Below are 17585 nucleotides of genomic sequence, written 5' to 3' on the forward strand. Positions count from 1 at the left end.
GCTGCAGGAAGCCCATCCATGATAAGGTTAGGATTGGATTGAGGAATAGGGCAGAACAGATTTTCCCATCAGCGGGTCATCTCACTCTGGTTTATCAGGGATTTTTGATTTGGCTCTTGGGATAAAAGGAGAAGCAGAGGAATGCAGATGTGACCCGGAAAACCCCCCTAAAGACTCCCTCTTCTCTGGCTGGGACTGATTGCTTTCTCACTGAGCCTGTTCCCTTTTCACCTGAGCTGGGTGAAGAGCATGGTCCCCGGTATCAGATGTCAGTAGCAACTTGTTGAAACCTCTGTACCAATCAGGGAGTGGAAGAAAGTTAATTGTAAAAAATCAGTTTTAAAGATTGTGTCCCGTGGACAGTGCTGGGGTAAGTTGGGAGCAGAGTGTCCCACCTTGGGCTTTGGGGCTTGTGCTTGAGGGTCCTTGGCCCTCGTTCTGGGCTTTCTGCCATTGTTGTCAGACTTCAGAGTTCTCACCTGGTCTTTGTATCTGATGCTCTGAAAGGGAGCCTTGTCTTTTGGCACTAGGTCTCATTCTGGCACAAAGAAGTAATGTGATAGAAGCTGATTTTCAAGAGAATTAGTTGGTGTGATTTTGAAAAATTTTGAAGTAGGTGAAATCAATTTTGTTTTGGTTAATACTTAGGTTCTCTGCTTCCAGCAGTTCTCAAGTCATCAGAAGAAAGAAGGGATGCTATCCTGCATAGAGCTGAATATTCCACTATTCTAACTAATGAAAATCTTGGTATTAGACTGTTAGAAACATGCAAAAATCAAACTCCTGAAGTAGCTGACTCCTGGAGGAGTCAAAAAGGAGTGGTTACTCAAAGAACAGGCTTCTTTGTTACCGCTCTTTGTCATAGAGTAACACTTCCTTTTACACCGTAAAGAAGAATGAGGTGGCATAGAAGAGGAAATTACGAGGATGCTTTCTTTCAGTGCCAGATGGGAGCGAGTAAAAATGTTCAGAGATGGAACTAAAAGACTATTCCATATCTTCTTAATTTTGCATCTAGGTAAAAAGCCCAATATTTAATATCATGTCTATTTCTAAGTGAAGTCTTACAATTTCTGCTTCTTTGTTTTCTATATTTTATTCATTTGTCTATTTTTCTTACGTTGGAATCGTATAAAAATGGATGTGTTTGGTTTATAGGTGAACATCATTCCAATAATTGCAAAAGCTGACACCATTGCCAAGAACGAATTGCACAAATTCAAGAGTAAGATCATGAGTGAACTAGTCAGCAATGGAGTCCAGATATATCAGTTCCCCACAGACGAAGAAACGGTGGCAGAAATTAATGCAACGATGAGTGTAAGTCCTCAAGTAAGAAAGGACCAGCCAGTGATTTTCCTGAAAGCTTTTCTTAGTAGCAGCATTGTGCAGTGGCTAGAACATTGGACTAGGATCTGACATACCCAGTGGGGTCCAGCTCTGCTACTGTTTCAAGTCATTTAATCACCCTACTCCTCAGTTTGTGCATCTGTCAAATGGGAGAGTTAGATAAGATCTCAAATCTCCCTCCTGCTCTAACAATTATGATTTCCACAGCAAATCTTGTGGGAAGGGAATGCCAGCCCAGCACCATTTCACACAAAGCAGCTTAGAGGAACTAGCTCTCCGCTTGCTTCTGCCAGTGTTGGCAGAAATATGTCCACCTGCCTCTCTTTTGCTTCTGTGATTGGTTCCTGCCTTTTTTTCCTTTTTGCACTCCCCACCCTTTCCTGAATCATGAGGTAAACTGGCAGTGGAGGGTACAATTTCCATATCACAGGGAGGAATGGTCAGGAGATAAATGATGAAAGCTTCAGCAATCTAAGTGTGCCTGTGATATAATCTCTCCTGATGACACTCCATCCTGCTAGTCGATACCCAAGTCTTTCCCACTGCTCCTGTGTGTCTCGTAGCCGTGGCTCACCTCTGTGTCACGTAACTGTACCCATCTTTCTTCAGTTGGGAATGCCCGACTTCTGTAGAAGAAGCAGCATTCTTCACACATAGTTGATGCCCACTGAGGGTTTTTGGAATTCTTAAAACTGCAGGTTAGCTTCAATAGAATGTAATTAGAAGCTGTTAAATAGCTTGGCCTTCCCTGAATATGTGCTCGAAATTGATTCAGAAGTGTGCTGGTGGCAGTGGAAGTCAGTCTAGATTTTTTTTTTTTTTTTTTTTTTTTACACGGTACGCGGGCCTCTCACTGCTGTGGCCTCTCCCATTGCGGAGCACAGGCTCCGGATGCGCAGGCTCAGCGACCATGGCTCACGGGCCCAGCCGCTCTGCGGCATGTGGGATCTTCCTACATGTCCCCTGCATCGGCAGGTGGACTCTCAACTGCTGCGCCACCAGGGAAGCCCTAGATTTTTAAATTTGTGGTCCATTGAGGTATGTTCTACTTTCCTCAGATCTGATCATGACAAGTGTCTAATCAAGTCATTATTAAAGGTGCTTTTTTAATTAACAGCTTTATTGAGATATAATTGATATACTGTATGACACCCATTTAAAGGATACAATTCAGTGGTTTTTAGTGTATTCACAGAATTGTGCAGCTATTGCCGCAATCAATTTTAGAACATTTTCATCACCCCAGAAGGAAACCATATACCTTTTAGATGTCAGCTCTCTAACCATCCAGACATTGGCAACCACTAATCTACCTCCTTGTCTCTGTAGGTTTGCCTATTCTGGACATTTTATATAAAGAAAGTTATACTGAAGTTTATCTAGAGAATTAAATGACTTGGTCAGAGCCTTCCAATTAAGAGCAGCACTGGAATTTTGACCCAGCCGACCTGGTCCAAGTCTTGTTGCTGTTTGCTGTTTGCCATCGTAATTAGGAGATCAGACTAATTCCACAAAACTGCTTCTTCTTCCATTCAGTATACGGACTTTTCTAGATATGGCTGTTATCATTTAAGGAGGAACATTTCCCATAAATCACTCCCAACATGATTAGGACTTTGGAAGGTAATGTAACTCTCCCCTTCTCTGGGAAATCATTGAATTTAAAATTTTAGGGGGCATCCCTGGTAGCCCAGTGGTTAAGAATCTGCCTGCCGATGCAGGGGACACGGGTTCGAGCCCTGGTCCGGGAAGATCCCACATGCTGCGGAGTAACTAGGCCGCTGCACCCACAACTGCTGAGTCTGTGCTCTAGAGCCCGTGTGCCATGACTACTGAGCCCGCGAGCCACAACTACTGAAGCCCGCGTGCCTAGAGCCCGTGCTCCGCAATAAGGGAAGCTACCGCAAGCCCACGCAATGCCACAAAAAGTAGCCCGTTCTCACTGCAACTATAGAAAGCCCATGCACAGCAACGAAGGCCCAAAGCAGCCAAAAATAAATTTAAAAAAGAATTTAAAAAATAAAATAAATAAAATTTAGGGATCTCATTAATGCAGAGATAGACCAGCTCCGCTCTGTCCTAGTCTGGTCACACTGAGTCATGTGACCCCCTCTGGCTGTCGTGCTCCTGTGTCCAGGATAGTAAAGGGTCTGGAATCCTTGGAAGGAACTGGAGAGCAGGTTCTTCCTGGGAAATGGCCATGAGGGTGTGCGAAAGGAAGGTAATCATAGGGGAGAGCGACTAGACGTACTCAAAAGGCAGAACCAAAACCAGAGGGCAAAAGAGCAGTGTGGGCTTCGGGCCCAGTGAAGTGCACGTTTAACTCTTGGTGCCTCCATCACAAGTAGTTGGTGGACAACAGATTCTGTTTCAACTCACTCAGAAGAGATACCATGGAGGGAATTCCTACACAGATTCCACCCCTAAAATTCTCTGGTTCTGGGTACTGAGAACTTGGTGATGATAGCAGTGCCTGACATTTTGACATTTATGGAGCACTTATTACTATGCATCGGGCACCGCTCCAGGCTCCACATTTAATGTTCACAACAGTCCCATGGGAGGAGCTAGTATTATTCCTACCTACCATGTGAGGAAATGGCAGCCCAGCACCTAAGAGTGCATAGCTGTCTGTAGTGGAGCAGGACGGGAACCCAGGTGGCTTGGCTCTAGGCGACCTCTTGCCCTTTATCCTAACGGCCACCCAAGCGGAGGAGCGTACTTGGTTACAGCATCATTAAAAGCTCAGGCTGGGACGGCACGTGTTTATTCCGCTGTAGGACTGCAATTTGGGATCAGTGGGATTCAGGAAGTAACATGAATGAATACCATCCAGTTTTTCTCTGTATATGCCTTCCTGTCCTTTTAAATAATTTTGCATGGCCATGAAACTAAATTTGGCTTAAATTTCTTGGAAAGAAAATACCCATGAATCTTTGCTCTTTTTCTCTCTTTATCAGATTCACAGAACTGAAGTTTCCAAATTCATTTTGCTCTTTATCAAGGAATTTTCTTATAGGCTCTTGCTTGCAGGCAGTTCCTGGTGATGAAATCCCATATGATATGTGGAAAGCAGATTCCGTTGGCGGTTGCTTTCGTCACTCAGGTCGAGTGGAGGGAGCAGTTCCCTGGGTCGTCACAGCAGAACGTGGGCTGCAAGGGTCCTGTGACCCCTCAGCTCCAGGGAACCCCATTTCTGTTCCAGATGCTGAAAAAGAGAATGTGCTTGCTTTCCTTCCTACAGAGTGTGAGATGAGCTAGAAAATACAAATATCTGGAGCACCAGACCAAATACCAGTTGGGTGGCCTGGGCTGAGGATTTTGCCAAGCTCTGGGAGAGGATCTGGCTTTAAAACACTTTTGTCTGTCTCAGTGTATCTGTAGTGAAGGAGCACTGGATCAGGGAGCCCTAAATAATAGTTCTCAGAGCAGCCATTTCAGATGTTATTCTCACGTACTAATAGGAGAAAGATAGAATTACTGTTTTCTCCCCGGAATGTAGCCATAGTTACCAAATAAACCAACGTGGCACAGCCAGTTGTCTTGAATAGTATCTCTGCTCAAGGTAAGTCGGGGTGCAAGGCTTGAGCCAATAATTTGAGCTAAAGTATATTTGACTTGAATTTTGTGCAATGATCAACTGTCTAAAGCAGTGCTGTTCAGTAGAAATATGAGCCACACAAGTAATTTAAATTTTCCAGTAGCCACATTTTTAAAAAGTAAAAAGAAACATAAAATTAATTTTAAGAACTTATTTCACCCAGTATATCAAAAATATCATTTCAACATGTAACCAATATAAAAATTATTAATGAGATGTTTCCATAGCAGGGCTTTGAAGTCCTCTGTGTGTGTGTGTGTGTGTGTGTGTGTGTGTGTGTGTGTGTGTGTATTCTTTTTCTGTCATACCACGTGACTTGTGGGATCTTAGTTCCCCAACCAGGGATTTAATCCAGTCGCTGGCAGTGAAAGTGTCAAGTTCTAACCACTGGACTGCCAGGGAATTCCCCCAATGTATAGTTTATAATTACATATATCCCAACTTGGATGCATACCTAACTTACTGCTAACATATTTAAAAGTTTTTCAATATGAAGTAAGTACCAAAAAGATAATTTTCCTTCATGTTTGCATCTACATTAACAAAACTCTGGCTCTTTTTTTCTTTTTTTTTTTTTTAAAAAAAGATCTGAGTTTGAAGCAAAGTAAAATGCAGTCCTACCAAAACAATAAAGTGATAATTAATGGAAAAATATTTCACACTGCTTCCCTTTAAATGTAAATTAATTAAAAGTAAATAAAATTAAAATTTTCTTCATTTTACAAGCCTCATTTCAAGTGCTCAAGAACCACACAGACCAGTGGCTAGTCTCAGGCAGTGGACATCCCACGCTTACCATACAATCGCAAAGACTCCTAGTTTCCCCCCGGGTCCAGCTCATGTCAAATACTTGGTATCTGGTTGTAGGGGCGGTTGGATACACGAAGCCCAACCCCGCGGAACTGTTGAGCCCCTCGCTCTCCTGCCCTCCCTCGCCCTTTTCTCTTGCCCTGAGCAGAGGCCTGCGGGAGGAGGGGGCGTGTGGAAGCAGAGGAGAGCATGTCTTTGCAGCACAGGAAGGATAACCGCTCTCTGTCCTTGTGTTGCTGGCAGGTCCACCTCCCTTTTGCAGTGGTCGGCAGCACCGAAGAGGTGAAGATTGGTAACAAGATGGCGAAGGCCAGGCAGTACCCCTGGGGTGTGGTGCAGGGTACGTGAGCATCATGGGGAAGGGGTTCCTCACGTGTCACCCCCAGGGTGGCCGTCCCCGCTGGGTTTGGGCAGGTGCTTGACGTGGGCGGGTGGAAGGGGGCAGCAGGGTTTTACACCTGGCAGTCGTGGAGGCCAGAAAGAAGCAGGGAGCCTGGGAAGCAATGGAGAGAAGTGGCTGCAGAGCCCTACTGCCGATGAGGCGGCCCCCCAAGAATGCTGGGTTGTGTGGGGAATTTCGTATAAATTCCTGCTGGAAGAGAGATCTTCCCTGGGAGTTTGAATGAGTCCTTCATCAGCAAAGAATAAGAAAGCTGCGAAAAGCTTCTTGCGAACAAGAGGATACTTGTTTCTCCATTATCTCTGGAAAAATTGTCTTCTTGTGGTTTTTTTTGTTTTTGTTTTTTTGGAAATTGTCTTCTCAGTAAATAGCTGAGAACAAGTGACCTATAATTGTTGTGGGACATGAGCACAATCTCTAACCTGAAGACATTTCCTCTGTCACTTTGATGGGCAAGGTCTCAGATTCTATTACCAACCCTTGTATGTTGTGAAGGACGATGTCCAATGCTATGGATTAAGTAGGGTGGCTGCAGAAAGTTCCTTCACTGGCTTACGATATATCAGTCCTCTGTTTCCTTCTTTTCTGAGTAAAGGCAATAAATCTGTGAGACATGAGAAAGCACAGTACCTTTGAGCTATGTAGGAAAATTATGGCTTTTTATCAGTCTTCCCAAGTTCTCTACAATAGAAAAATTTGCTCCATAGCGTTGTTGATAAAATTAAAGGAGATGATACATAAAAACTGCCTTGTACAGGTCCCGACAGCACGGAGGGGTAGAAATCGGCCTGGCTTTGGAGCCGGAGGTGACAGGGTCTGAATATAGACTCTGCTGCCTCTGTCTGGGAGGTCAGCCTCCTCACCAAAGCCACGCTCTGCGTCCAGGAATCCTGCTAAGCAGAACTGCTACCAAGAGTCAGGGCAGTATTGGCAAAGCCCCTCCCACAGTGCCCTGCCCCCAGCAATCACCCTCATCATCAGCAGTCATGGTCCCTGCTGTCAGAAGTCCTGTCTCCGTAGGGGTATAAGGAGGATCCAGTGAAGGATCTTCGGGTGACCTTGAGACCTCAGAGATCTCAGGGGCAATGGTAACTACATCTTAGAAAAACCACTTCAGATTTTAGTGACATCGCTGCTGAGAGCCCTGCCTGCTTTCTTCCCCATCTCCTGCAGTTGAGAATGAAAACCACTGTGATTTTGTGAAACTTCGGGAGATGCTGATCCGTGTGAACATGGAAGATTTGCGAGAACAGACTCACACCCGCCATTATGAGCTGTATCGGCGCTGTAAGCTCGAAGAGATGGGGTTCAAGGACACTGACCCTGACAGCAAGCCCTTCAGGTATGTGGGCACCTGGCAGCCAGGCCCCCCAGGCAGCGGTGTGAGTGGCATGCTGGCGCATCACAGAAATGCTTGTTGGATTGAGGTATGGGTGGTGGAGGGACCTGGCGGGGGCAGGTTAATAGCACGGATTGCCAGGCATTGTGATAACTGCTTTATTTGTATCGTCTAGAGTACCTGATGTAGCTGATGTCATTTCTGCATCCTCATTTTACAGATGAGGAAACGAGGGCACTGCAAGTGTAAATAGCCCGCCTAAATAGGAGGTGACAGGTGTGAGTTTTGAACCTCTGTTCTTAACTGTTATACTCACAGAGGCACAGAACCTGGTCCAGGCATTTACAAAGGTGTGGATGCTCACTACAGTTTGTCCCGTTCATTTTTGCCAAATAGGTTTAACTTACCGTGTCTCCTACTTTTCGACGTGCTCTTACTGGGTTCCAGTGAACCAGTACAATTCTAACAACACGAATGAGTCGTAAGGGAAATAACTTACAGAACATGTGCTATGTATTTTCCCACACCGCTGATGGATGGAGAGGAAGAGGCAAAACATGAAGGGGAGAATATCGAAGTTAATGTAGAATTAGTGGCCCCGCAAAGGCCAGGCCCTGTTAGAGCCCAGTGGTGGGGAAGGGTCGGCGGGGGCAGAGTGCCGGGGCCACTCCAGGCTTGGTGAACCTGAGGTCAGAGGAAGGTTTGCCGCCACCTGGTACAAGAGAGGATTGCTCTGTGCATAACTGAACCCATACAGTTTCTTCACAGGGATCTGAGTTGAGGTGATGTGAGGTGTGTCTGTGCTTGGCGCCTGTACTGATCGGGGGCCACGGTTCCTTGGAGAAGACTGTTTTCCTCCTCTTTTGTGGCTGGCCTGGACTCCCACTCAAATGTCTCAGAGCTGGCTGGCCGCGGTGCCTGAGGCAACCTGTGTGCAGTGCCGGTGGACTCCCTCCGCTGGATCTGAGCTGCCATTGCAGTGGCAGGGAGGTTATTTTCTTGGAATATCTTTAGTTTGGTAAAGTCTGGACTGGTCTCCCAGTGGGAGTGCTCCTGTGGAGTGTATTTGGTGAGAACAAATGGAGACCCCAGACAGAGGGCTTCTAACCAAAAAGTTAGCTTCTAGCTAAGTTTGCATCATTTCGTCCTGCTCTAGGGGCTTGTAAAATTGGCCCTCTGCATTCACATGAAATGTGCTTTCTGAGGCAGGGTAGAGGATGCCCTTTTGTGTACACAAGTTTAGGGGATTGAACCTTGAAATGCATTGACCAAAACATAGCCCCTACACAATCAAGCCTACTCTCTGGTTATTAAGCCTGAGGAAAATGGGTTTTGTGTGGCAGAGACTATCTTTATTTTTTCATAGAGTTTTTTTTTTTTCACCCATGCATAGAGATGAAACAAAAGGAACCACAGTAAAAATGGAACCCATGTGCCCTCCGCCCTCATTCAAACCCAGGCAGTGTTGAAGGGTGAAGGGGCAGCATTGTGGGTTCAGGTCTTGACCCTGCTACTACCCAACTCCTTAACCTGTCTGGGCCTCAGGTTCTTCATCTGTAAAATGAGGAACTGGGCTAGATCAGGGGACAGTCAAATCTAGTAGGAGGACTTTTTCCGGAATGTGCCACAGAGGAAGTGCTCGAGGCTCTGGACCTTGTAGTCTCTGTCCCAGTGATTCAACCCCACCCTTGTAGTGTGAAAGCAGCCAGAGGCCCTAAGGTTAAAGAACAGGACTGGCTGTGTTCCAATAAAAACGTATTTACAAAAACAGGCAGGGCCAGATTTTGCCCTCGGGCTGTAATTTGCCAGCCCCTGGCCTAGATCATCTCTTGGAGCCCAGAGCTGCCTGCAGAAGTTAGAATGCATGTGACTGTTTCTTAGGTCTGTTAGAGGTAATTTACCTCCCCAAATGTTAAGAACCATTCAGCGCAGCTGTGTTTTTTCCAGCTCTGGAATTTGGAGTCTGTGATGCAGGCCCCTTCACTAACCTTCCACCATCTTGACCAACTGGGGTTCCTGGTTCCCAGGAACCAGGGCTGGTGAGGATTTCCTGCTGCTGCCTGTGTTTCTGCGTTTGAGTTACAATTTCTCCTGCAAGGCCAGGGTAGCTGCTGCCAGGAGGAGGGTTGCTGGGTGGGTCCAGCAGGTCCTGCAAGGCCTGGCAGAGCTGGATCCAGCTCACTGCTCTAGTGTCCCTGTCCCCAGGGGCTTCAGGACCCGTGGTGGATGTCGCTGAGGCCTGACTTGTAGAGAACACGCTTTATTCACACGTATCCCACTCCCCATTTGGTTCCTTTTCTACTGGCCTGAGGGTTCCTTTTTGAGGATGAAAAGGAGGGAAATATATTTTATATAAAATATATTTTGTGTATGTAAATATTTTATATATAAATATGTATTTTATATATATATATAAAACCAAGGCCTTTACTCTTTTCCCTGTATAAGAAAATAAGAAACAGAGAAAAGTAGGCCTTCTAAAAATAAACACCTTCTATTATCTCAGTTCCTGGGAACCCTGGAAGTAGTTTCTCCTCTTAGAAACCCACTTAGTCAACCTCAGGTGGCCCTCTTGGTGCAGGCAGGATCATTTGGAACATGAAAGTTGGCTTTGAATCACATGTCTTGGCAGATAGCAAGGTGAAATAAACTTGGTTTTCCTCTCCTTGGAAACCACCGCTTTACAAAGGGCCCAGCCTCTCCCTTGGAGGAGTTTCCAGCCTCCCCAGCACTTCCTGTGAGCCTGACACTGAGGGTGCAGGAGGGGACCTGCGTGAATGATGACACAGTTAAGGAAAAGCCAAAGCCACAGTTAATTTCAGGGATTTCCCAGAATTACACCTTCAAAGTCATCACGCCTGGATGCTCATAGAAGACTTTTTTTCCTTGTGAATTTAGGGTGAGCTTGGAGGAGTATCAGTGAAGGACTCAAGGCTTTTATATTCTCAAAGTAGAGGATCCCTTCACGGGTGTACAATGAAGTCCGTCCTCCCCTCTGGGCACCCTGTGTCCACCACTTGCCCTCTGGGTGCCACTTGTGTTTATACCATGTGTTTATAAAGCAGAGAGTGGCCTCTAAAGCCAAGACCCGTAAGTGGGGGCTCCCCTGAATATATGACACCGTGTGAAACCAAACCAGAAGCTGGGTGAGCACGGGAACAGGCCGCATTTAAGCCTTGGAAGTATGTCCCGGGCACAAAAGCTGAATCTGTCCCTGGTGCTTTCCTTCAACCCGCCTGTGTTCAGAGTTGTGTCTCTCTTGTCTTGCGGTAGAGTCGTTCTCTCTGTCACTACACGTGTATATGTCCAGGCGTCAACCTGCTTTTTCTTGTGTGCGCAGCTTTTCCACCTGCTGCCCTACAGCCTCAGAGCTCATGCCTCGCCCCAGCCAGAGCACCCATGCCTTCCCTGGACCCAGGTCCACCAGACCCTGGCCCCTTTCTGGCTGGCATTGGGGGAAGATGGGGGCGCGGATGTCACACAGGAGCGGGGATGGGTCTTGTCCCTGCTGCTTGTCTCCTGAGATGTCACCACCCTCTTCCTAATACTCCCTGTCCTAACACTGCATCCTCACCTCAAAACACCACCGTCTCCTTGACTCTACCTGTCAGGTCACAAAAAGTGCTCCTTTACTGCCCCTCTCTCAAGAAATCACAAAGTTTTCAGGCCCATGAGACCATTCAGTCTTAGGAGCATGGAGGCCTCACTTCCCCAGCCTTGGGAGGTGGGGCTCCCACCTGAGCTAGGTGGCCCGGCTGAAAATCCATGCTCTGTCACTTCTTCACTGTGTGACCTGCACAGGTTGCTAAGTCCCTCTGTGTCTGAGTTTCTCCATGTATAAAATGGGAGGTGATAATAATAGCTACCTCCCTGCGTTGTTATAAGGATAACACATTTGCGTGTGTAAGTTCCTCCGTAAACCCCGGTGGTGTGTGGTGCTCTGGCCTGCCCCCCGCTGGGTGGTCCAGGAGACGTAACGGGGAGAGAACTGTGCTACGTGAATTACGGGAGTGCAGGATGAACTGGAGTGTCAGGGCTCATTCTCCCTTCCCTTGACCTCCATGAGCAAAACCTGCCTCTCCCAAAAGCTGTTAAAAGAGAATGAGAAGATAAAAGCCTCAGTTTCAAACCAGCCCAAACCCTCATGAAAAAGTTGTTCACTTCTCACTTGGAAAAGGGTGTTAATAACTACCATTAAAAATTAAGTTGGGGGCTTCCCTGGTGGCGCAGTGGTTGAGAGTCCACCTGCCAATGCAGGGGACGCAGGTTCGTGCCCCGGTCCGGGAAGATCCCACATGCCGCAGAGCGGCTGGGCCCGTGAGCCATGGCCACTGAGCCTGCGCGTCCGGAGCCTGTGCTCCGCAACGGGAGAGGCCACAGCAATGAGAGGCCCGCATACCGCAAAAAAAAAAAAATTAAGTTGGAAGAGCTAGAAATTGCAAAAGGTATCATCACTTTAGGTATGCAGTTCCTTCTGGACTGCTTTCCACAGGCTGGAAGCATAGGGGAGGGTGTCTGGTGTCTCTCATTCACATGTGGATATCTGCAGGTGCCCAGGGAGTAGGATCTGTGACTGCATTGCTGTGAAACCTACTGCAGGTGACTCCTTGGAATGGGGGGTTTATGATTTCTTTCTCATACGTTGTTTATGATTTCCAGCGTCAGAGTTGCAAAGCTGGTTCCTATCCCCGGATGCAGCCATCTAATAAGCAGCATGTGTTGAGGCCATCTGGCCGGTGCTAACATCGCTCCTTAACCTTTCTCTAGAACATGCGCTTTCCATCTTTGGACTGCAACCTTCGCTATCAAATGTGTTCTACATCGTGATCCAATATACACATATCATGAAGTGATACCTGCTCTTAGAGTTTGCACTGCATTCTGGTTTCTTCTGTCCTGTTCTCTAAACTTTTTTTTTTTTGCGGTACGCGGGCCTCTTACTGTTGTGGCCTCTTCTGTTGTGGAGCACAGGCTTCGGACGCGCAGGCTCAGTGGCCATGGCTCATGGGCCCAGCCGCTCCGCGGCATGTGGGATCTTCCCAGACCGGGGCACGAGCCCATGTCCCCTGCATCGGCAGGCAGACTCTTGACCACTGCACCACTAGGGAAGCCCTAAACATTTTCTTTTAACATACTGGTTAAAACCCTTGATTGGGTCATGACCCATAGTTTGAAAATGGATCTCCAAAAACTGGAGCCTAAGCTAGGTTGTGATTGGGACTGGATCAGGTCGAGTCATTCTGAGAGGTTTCAGAATTCCAGTAACGTTACCCAAAGGACCTTCTCTCTGTGGGTCACTTAACAAAAGTTTCCACAATTAAACAAACTTGGCTCTAAGTGAATCAACTTAAACAGGTTTTTTTTTTTTTAATTGAGGGACTTTTCAGAGCACTTAAGAGAAGCAGTGGTTGGCAGACTAGTTATATCAAGTCACCTGGAAGCATTTTAAAAATACAGATTACTTTTGCCTTCTCCTGACATCCTGAGTCAGCATCTCCAGGAGTGGAGTTAGGAAACTGTGCTCAGAAAAGTCCAGTAAAACATGCCCAGGCGACCCTGACGTGCTGCAGGGCTTGGGAGCCACCGTGCGCTGTGGCTCTCCTAAAGGGAGGTCACACATTGCATTTTCCTTTTGTTCTTTTGACTTGGGAACCCCATTTTAGAAGATTTCTTGAAACTAGTGTTCTCTGGAACACACTTTGGGTCACGTTTCTTGGTAGTGTTTCTATACTAGGTATTCCACTGCTTGTTAGGAAAAAAGAGGAAGATGGATTCATTATCTTAAAATAAACAAAAACTGGGTTCCCCCAAAATTTCATAGCAGGGACAAGTCATCTTCTGCCTTTGGCCATTCTGACACAAATGATAGTGATAAAGAGTTAATTAGAAGCTAACAAGCAAAATCAAACTCATGAATTATTTTATAGTTTCAGTATCCATGCATTTCTCTGTCTCTGTGGCTATATAGCTTAAATTTCAAGTCCAAATATTGCTATTAATATTAGCCAACACGAATGTTGGCCAAATTTGCTTTTGTCTCCTAAGATAATGTGAAAGCCAAATATACCTCCAGAAACTCCAAACTCATGATTGTCCATTACCCAGGCAGTGTTGACACTCTTGAGGGCAGGGGAACTGATTGTTCAGCAACCAATAAGAGCATTGATTATAGAAGTATAAACAATCCTAATTAATGCATTTTGTAAGTATGTTGCTCTTTATAAACGTATATCCACATGCACACGCCCCTCCACCATCTGAATGTTCTTCTCCTTCTACATGGACAAGTGTGAATGCTGGGTGGCTCTGCACAGAGCCTGGGCTTATCCACAGGCACTCTTCATTTTGGAATCAGCACTTTGGATGAATTTGGTCCCTGGGTAAAAGTGGATAATCCTGCTGCAGACTTGTATAACTGTAACAACCCTTGTTCTAGGGAAACTGCAAGGGAGGGAGAGAGAGATAGCAAATACCGGCAAATGTATCTCTGTTTGTATAAGTGTGGGAGTGGGTGTCTGTTTTTTTCTAAGTTGTGTTAACAAAGGTGATTTTTCTGTAAATATATCTGTTCTGACTTGGAGGTAAAACTGAGTGGTGGCCTTTGCTTTAAAATATTGGGCCCCAAGTTCTGTAGACAGTCAGGGGGTGGATAAGGTTTAAAATAAAAATCAGGGGGCTTCCCTGGTGGCGCAGTGGTTGGGAGTCCGCCTGCCGGTGCAGGGGACACGGGTTTGTGCCCCAGTCTGGGAAGATCCCACATGCTGCGGAGCGGCTGGGCCCGTGAGCCATGGCCGCTGAGCCTGTACGTCCGGGGCCTGTGCTCCATAATGGGAGGGGCCACAGCAGTGAGAGGCCCGCGTACCACAAAAAAAAAAAAAAAAAAAAAAAAAAAAAAAAAAATCAAACTCCTCCCTGCTCTATTTACAATTGGTAATACCACTTGAAGAGCAGCAATTTTCTGTAATATATTTAGATACACTATTGTCTCTTTAGATGGGTCACTGAGTCTGTTTTCTAAATTGGGGGCTGGGGGAAGACAAGTGTGGGGGTAACATTTATTAAGCACCGATGTTATCTCAGATGCTTTACTGACTCTGCCCACATTTACCTCCCGATATCATGGGCCCCGGAAGGCATTGTATTCAGAGAACATTGAGGCTGAGAGGCCGTGCCCTTCCCAAGATCAGTCAGTAAATTGCTGTGAACCCAAAACCAACCCTGGTGGATCTGTCTGGCTCCAGTGCCGATGCATTTCTCTCCCTGTATCCCCTCTATCTTGTAAAATTCTAAATCACGTCTTCAGTATCTACGTGGTACTGAACTGGGAGATACTGGCCAGCCCAGGCGTCCCCTGTGTGAATGTATGTAGCATATAGCTTGGCCAGTAAGAGACATCCCATTAGAGCTACACTGTACTTATTGCCTCATCTCTGGTTCCTGATGTGCTTGTCTTTCTGATCGCCACATAACTAAAAAGAAGATGGTGCCATTTTGTGTGTCCTTGAACCTGGTGAGTTGGCAGCCTTATTTATTTTGAGGAAGTGGCTGGGTAGGAATTGACTGGACTGAAATTTCTTATCATGCAACTTCATGACACTGTCCTTGGTTTGTGGCTTTTGAATAGTCTTCAGGAGACATACGAAGCAAAAAGGAATGAATTTCTGGGAGAACTTCAGAAGAAAGAAGAAGAAATGAGACAGATGTTTGTCATGAGAGTGAAGGAGAAAGAAGCTGAACTTAAAGAGGCAGAGAAAGAGGTAAGCCATCTGTCCTTGCGTGCGGGGGAGACACAGACGAGACACGCCTTCGTGCTGCTCTGAGCACTTGCTACATATATTCTATCACACGAGGGGCCTACTAATCTGGTACGAAGAGTAGGGCAGCCAGTCTTATCCCCATTTCACAGATGGTAACATGGAGTGTCATAAAGCTTAAGTTATTTTGCAGTCACATACCTAGTTAGTAGCAAAGCCAAGACTAAAGCTAGAACTTAGGTTTCCAGACCTGATCCCACATTCCTTGTAACTCCATATTTCATCAATTTACAAGTGATGAAACATAAGATTTGCAATTCTGGGACCATTATTGTCTCAGTCTACCAGTCAACTCAGTGAGCTAGACAGTGGAGGGCCCTTCACCCCTGTCTGATGGGGGATGGGCTCTGTCCCCCATGTCTGTGCTCTGGCTTCCCTCTGGGACGCACACCCCTGGCTCCAGTGTCCCCCTGACTCTAGTTCCCTGCGCCCAGCCCAGGATAGCTTCATCCTAGAGGTTCCCATGGACTCCTTTTTTATTTCTAAAGAAGTGGTGTTTTTTTTTGTTTTTTTTGTTTTCGGTACACGGGCCTCTCACTGTTGTGGCCTCTCCCGCCATGGCTCACGGGCTTATCCACTCCGCGGCATGTGGGATCTTCCCGGACCAGGGCACGAACCCATGTCCCCTGCATCGGCAGGCGGACTCTCAACCATTGCGCCACCAGAGAAGCCCAAGAAGTGTTTATTGATTATTTGAGTTTTATTTTGAGAAGTTTCTTGAAACACAGAGTATAGTTTTTGGTGTATCACTTTTGATATGGAACAAAGTTGTTTCTAATAATTAAGCACACAGACACACAATTAAACTATCACTTTAAAATATTTTAAGCACACAAAATCTGCCTAAAACTGCACAGATGAATGTATATTTCATTATAATGTACCCATTATTTAAATTAAACCAAGAACTTAATTTAGTTGCCATTAGATTAATGAAGTGTGGAAACTTTTAAGGTCACTTGATTAAATGTAAATGCATCCTTTTTACTTATATTTGTTTCTTATATGTAATATCCTAAATACATGGCTAAACGTGTGCATAGAATATTATAAAGTGAAATAACACATATTTTCAGACGTACAGATTATCTCACATTATGATGAGTAGTAATTTGATCTCATTTTAAGTAATATTTTCATTATAATAAGATACAGTTTTAGCAGAGTTCAGAATTAAAAAGTCAGTTCTCTTCCGATTTTAAAATGACCCAATTCTTTAGCTGATATAGCTCAATGAATATTACTCATTTTACCCTGTTAAAAGATAAACTGAGGGACTTCCCTGGTGGTCCAGTGGTTAAGAATCCGTGCTTCCACTGCAAGGGGGCACGGGTTCGATCCCTGATCAGGGAACTAAGATCCCATATGCTGTGCAGGGTGGCCAAAAATTTAAAAAAAAAAAAAAAAAGATAAACTGAGGCACATTAAAATTTATAAGAGTTTATCTGAGCAAACATCATTTGGAATCAGGCCCCATGGATTTCTGCTGTAACAGTCACCCCAATGAGAGAGAGCAAGAAATAGGTTTGCCTTTGATGGTAGATAATAAGAAACTTAGAGGTTATTTAAATAGCTAAGTTTTTGCTTTTTTTTTTTTTTTTTTTTTTTTTTTTTTTTTTTTTTTTGCGGTATGCGGGCCTCTCACTGCTGTGGCCTCTCCCATTGCGGAGCACAGGCTCCGGACGCGCAGGCCTACTGGCCATGGCTCACGGGCTTAGTTGCTCCGCGGCATGTGGGATCTTCCCGGACCAGGGCACGAACCCGTGTCCCCTGCATCGGCAGGCGGATTCTCAACCGCTGCGCCACCAGGGAAGCCCTATTTTTTTGCTTTAATTTGCTAGTTTTGCTGCAGAGAAAAGAAAGTTGAGCCTTATTTCCTGTTGGCTTTAAGTATCAAGTTGAATGCTAGGTAAAAATTCTAGAATTATCTAAATAGTAAGGATTTTCCTCTGCCTCCCTCCCAGTTTTTTTTTTTTTTTTTTTTTTTAATATAAATTTATTTATTTATTTTTGGCTGCGTTGGGTCTTCATTGCTGTGCGCGGGCTTTCTCTAGTTGTGGCGAGCGGGGGATACTCTTCGTTGCAGTGCATGGGCTTCTCCTTGCGGTGGCTTCTCTGTTGCAGAGCACTGGCTCTAGAGCGCAGGCTCAGTAGTTGTGGCTCACGGGCTCTAGGCGCGCGGGCTCAGTAGTTGTGACCCGCAGCCTCTAGAGCACAGGCCCAGTAGTTGCGGTGCATGGGCTTAGTTGCTCCGTGGCATGTGCGATCTTT

At 45.8% G+C, this 17585-nt stretch overlaps 1 protein-coding gene across 15 annotated transcripts in view; it reads left to right on the top strand.

Moving 5' to 3' along the window:
- The window catches only part of SEPTIN11 (septin 11), a 96681-nt gene that overhangs the window by 66938 nt on the left and 12158 nt on the right, over positions 1-17585 (top strand). For 9 of the 15 annotated variants that reach the window (XR_010841027.1, XM_059066935.2, XM_067035867.1 and 6 more), the window contains exons 5-8: positions 1159-1320; positions 6005-6101; positions 7335-7503; positions 15125-15257. Coding sequence is in view for 12 of the 15 variants with exons in the window: in XM_059066935.2 (XP_058922918.1) it covers positions 1159-1320; positions 6005-6101; positions 7335-7503; positions 15125-15257 (561 nt within the window). In the remaining 3 variants the exon portion in view is untranslated. The remainder of the gene's footprint in view (positions 1-1158; positions 1321-6004; positions 6102-7334; positions 7504-15124; positions 15258-17585) is intronic. The other 6 variants (XR_010841029.1, XR_010841028.1, XM_067035873.1 and 3 more) reach the window with 1 other exon arrangement.

Source organism: Kogia breviceps, chromosome 6 (genome assembly GCF_026419965.1).
Source record: "Kogia breviceps isolate mKogBre1 chromosome 6, mKogBre1 haplotype 1, whole genome shotgun sequence".
Classification (NCBI taxonomy): Eukaryota; Metazoa; Chordata; class Mammalia; order Artiodactyla; family Physeteridae; genus Kogia; species Kogia breviceps.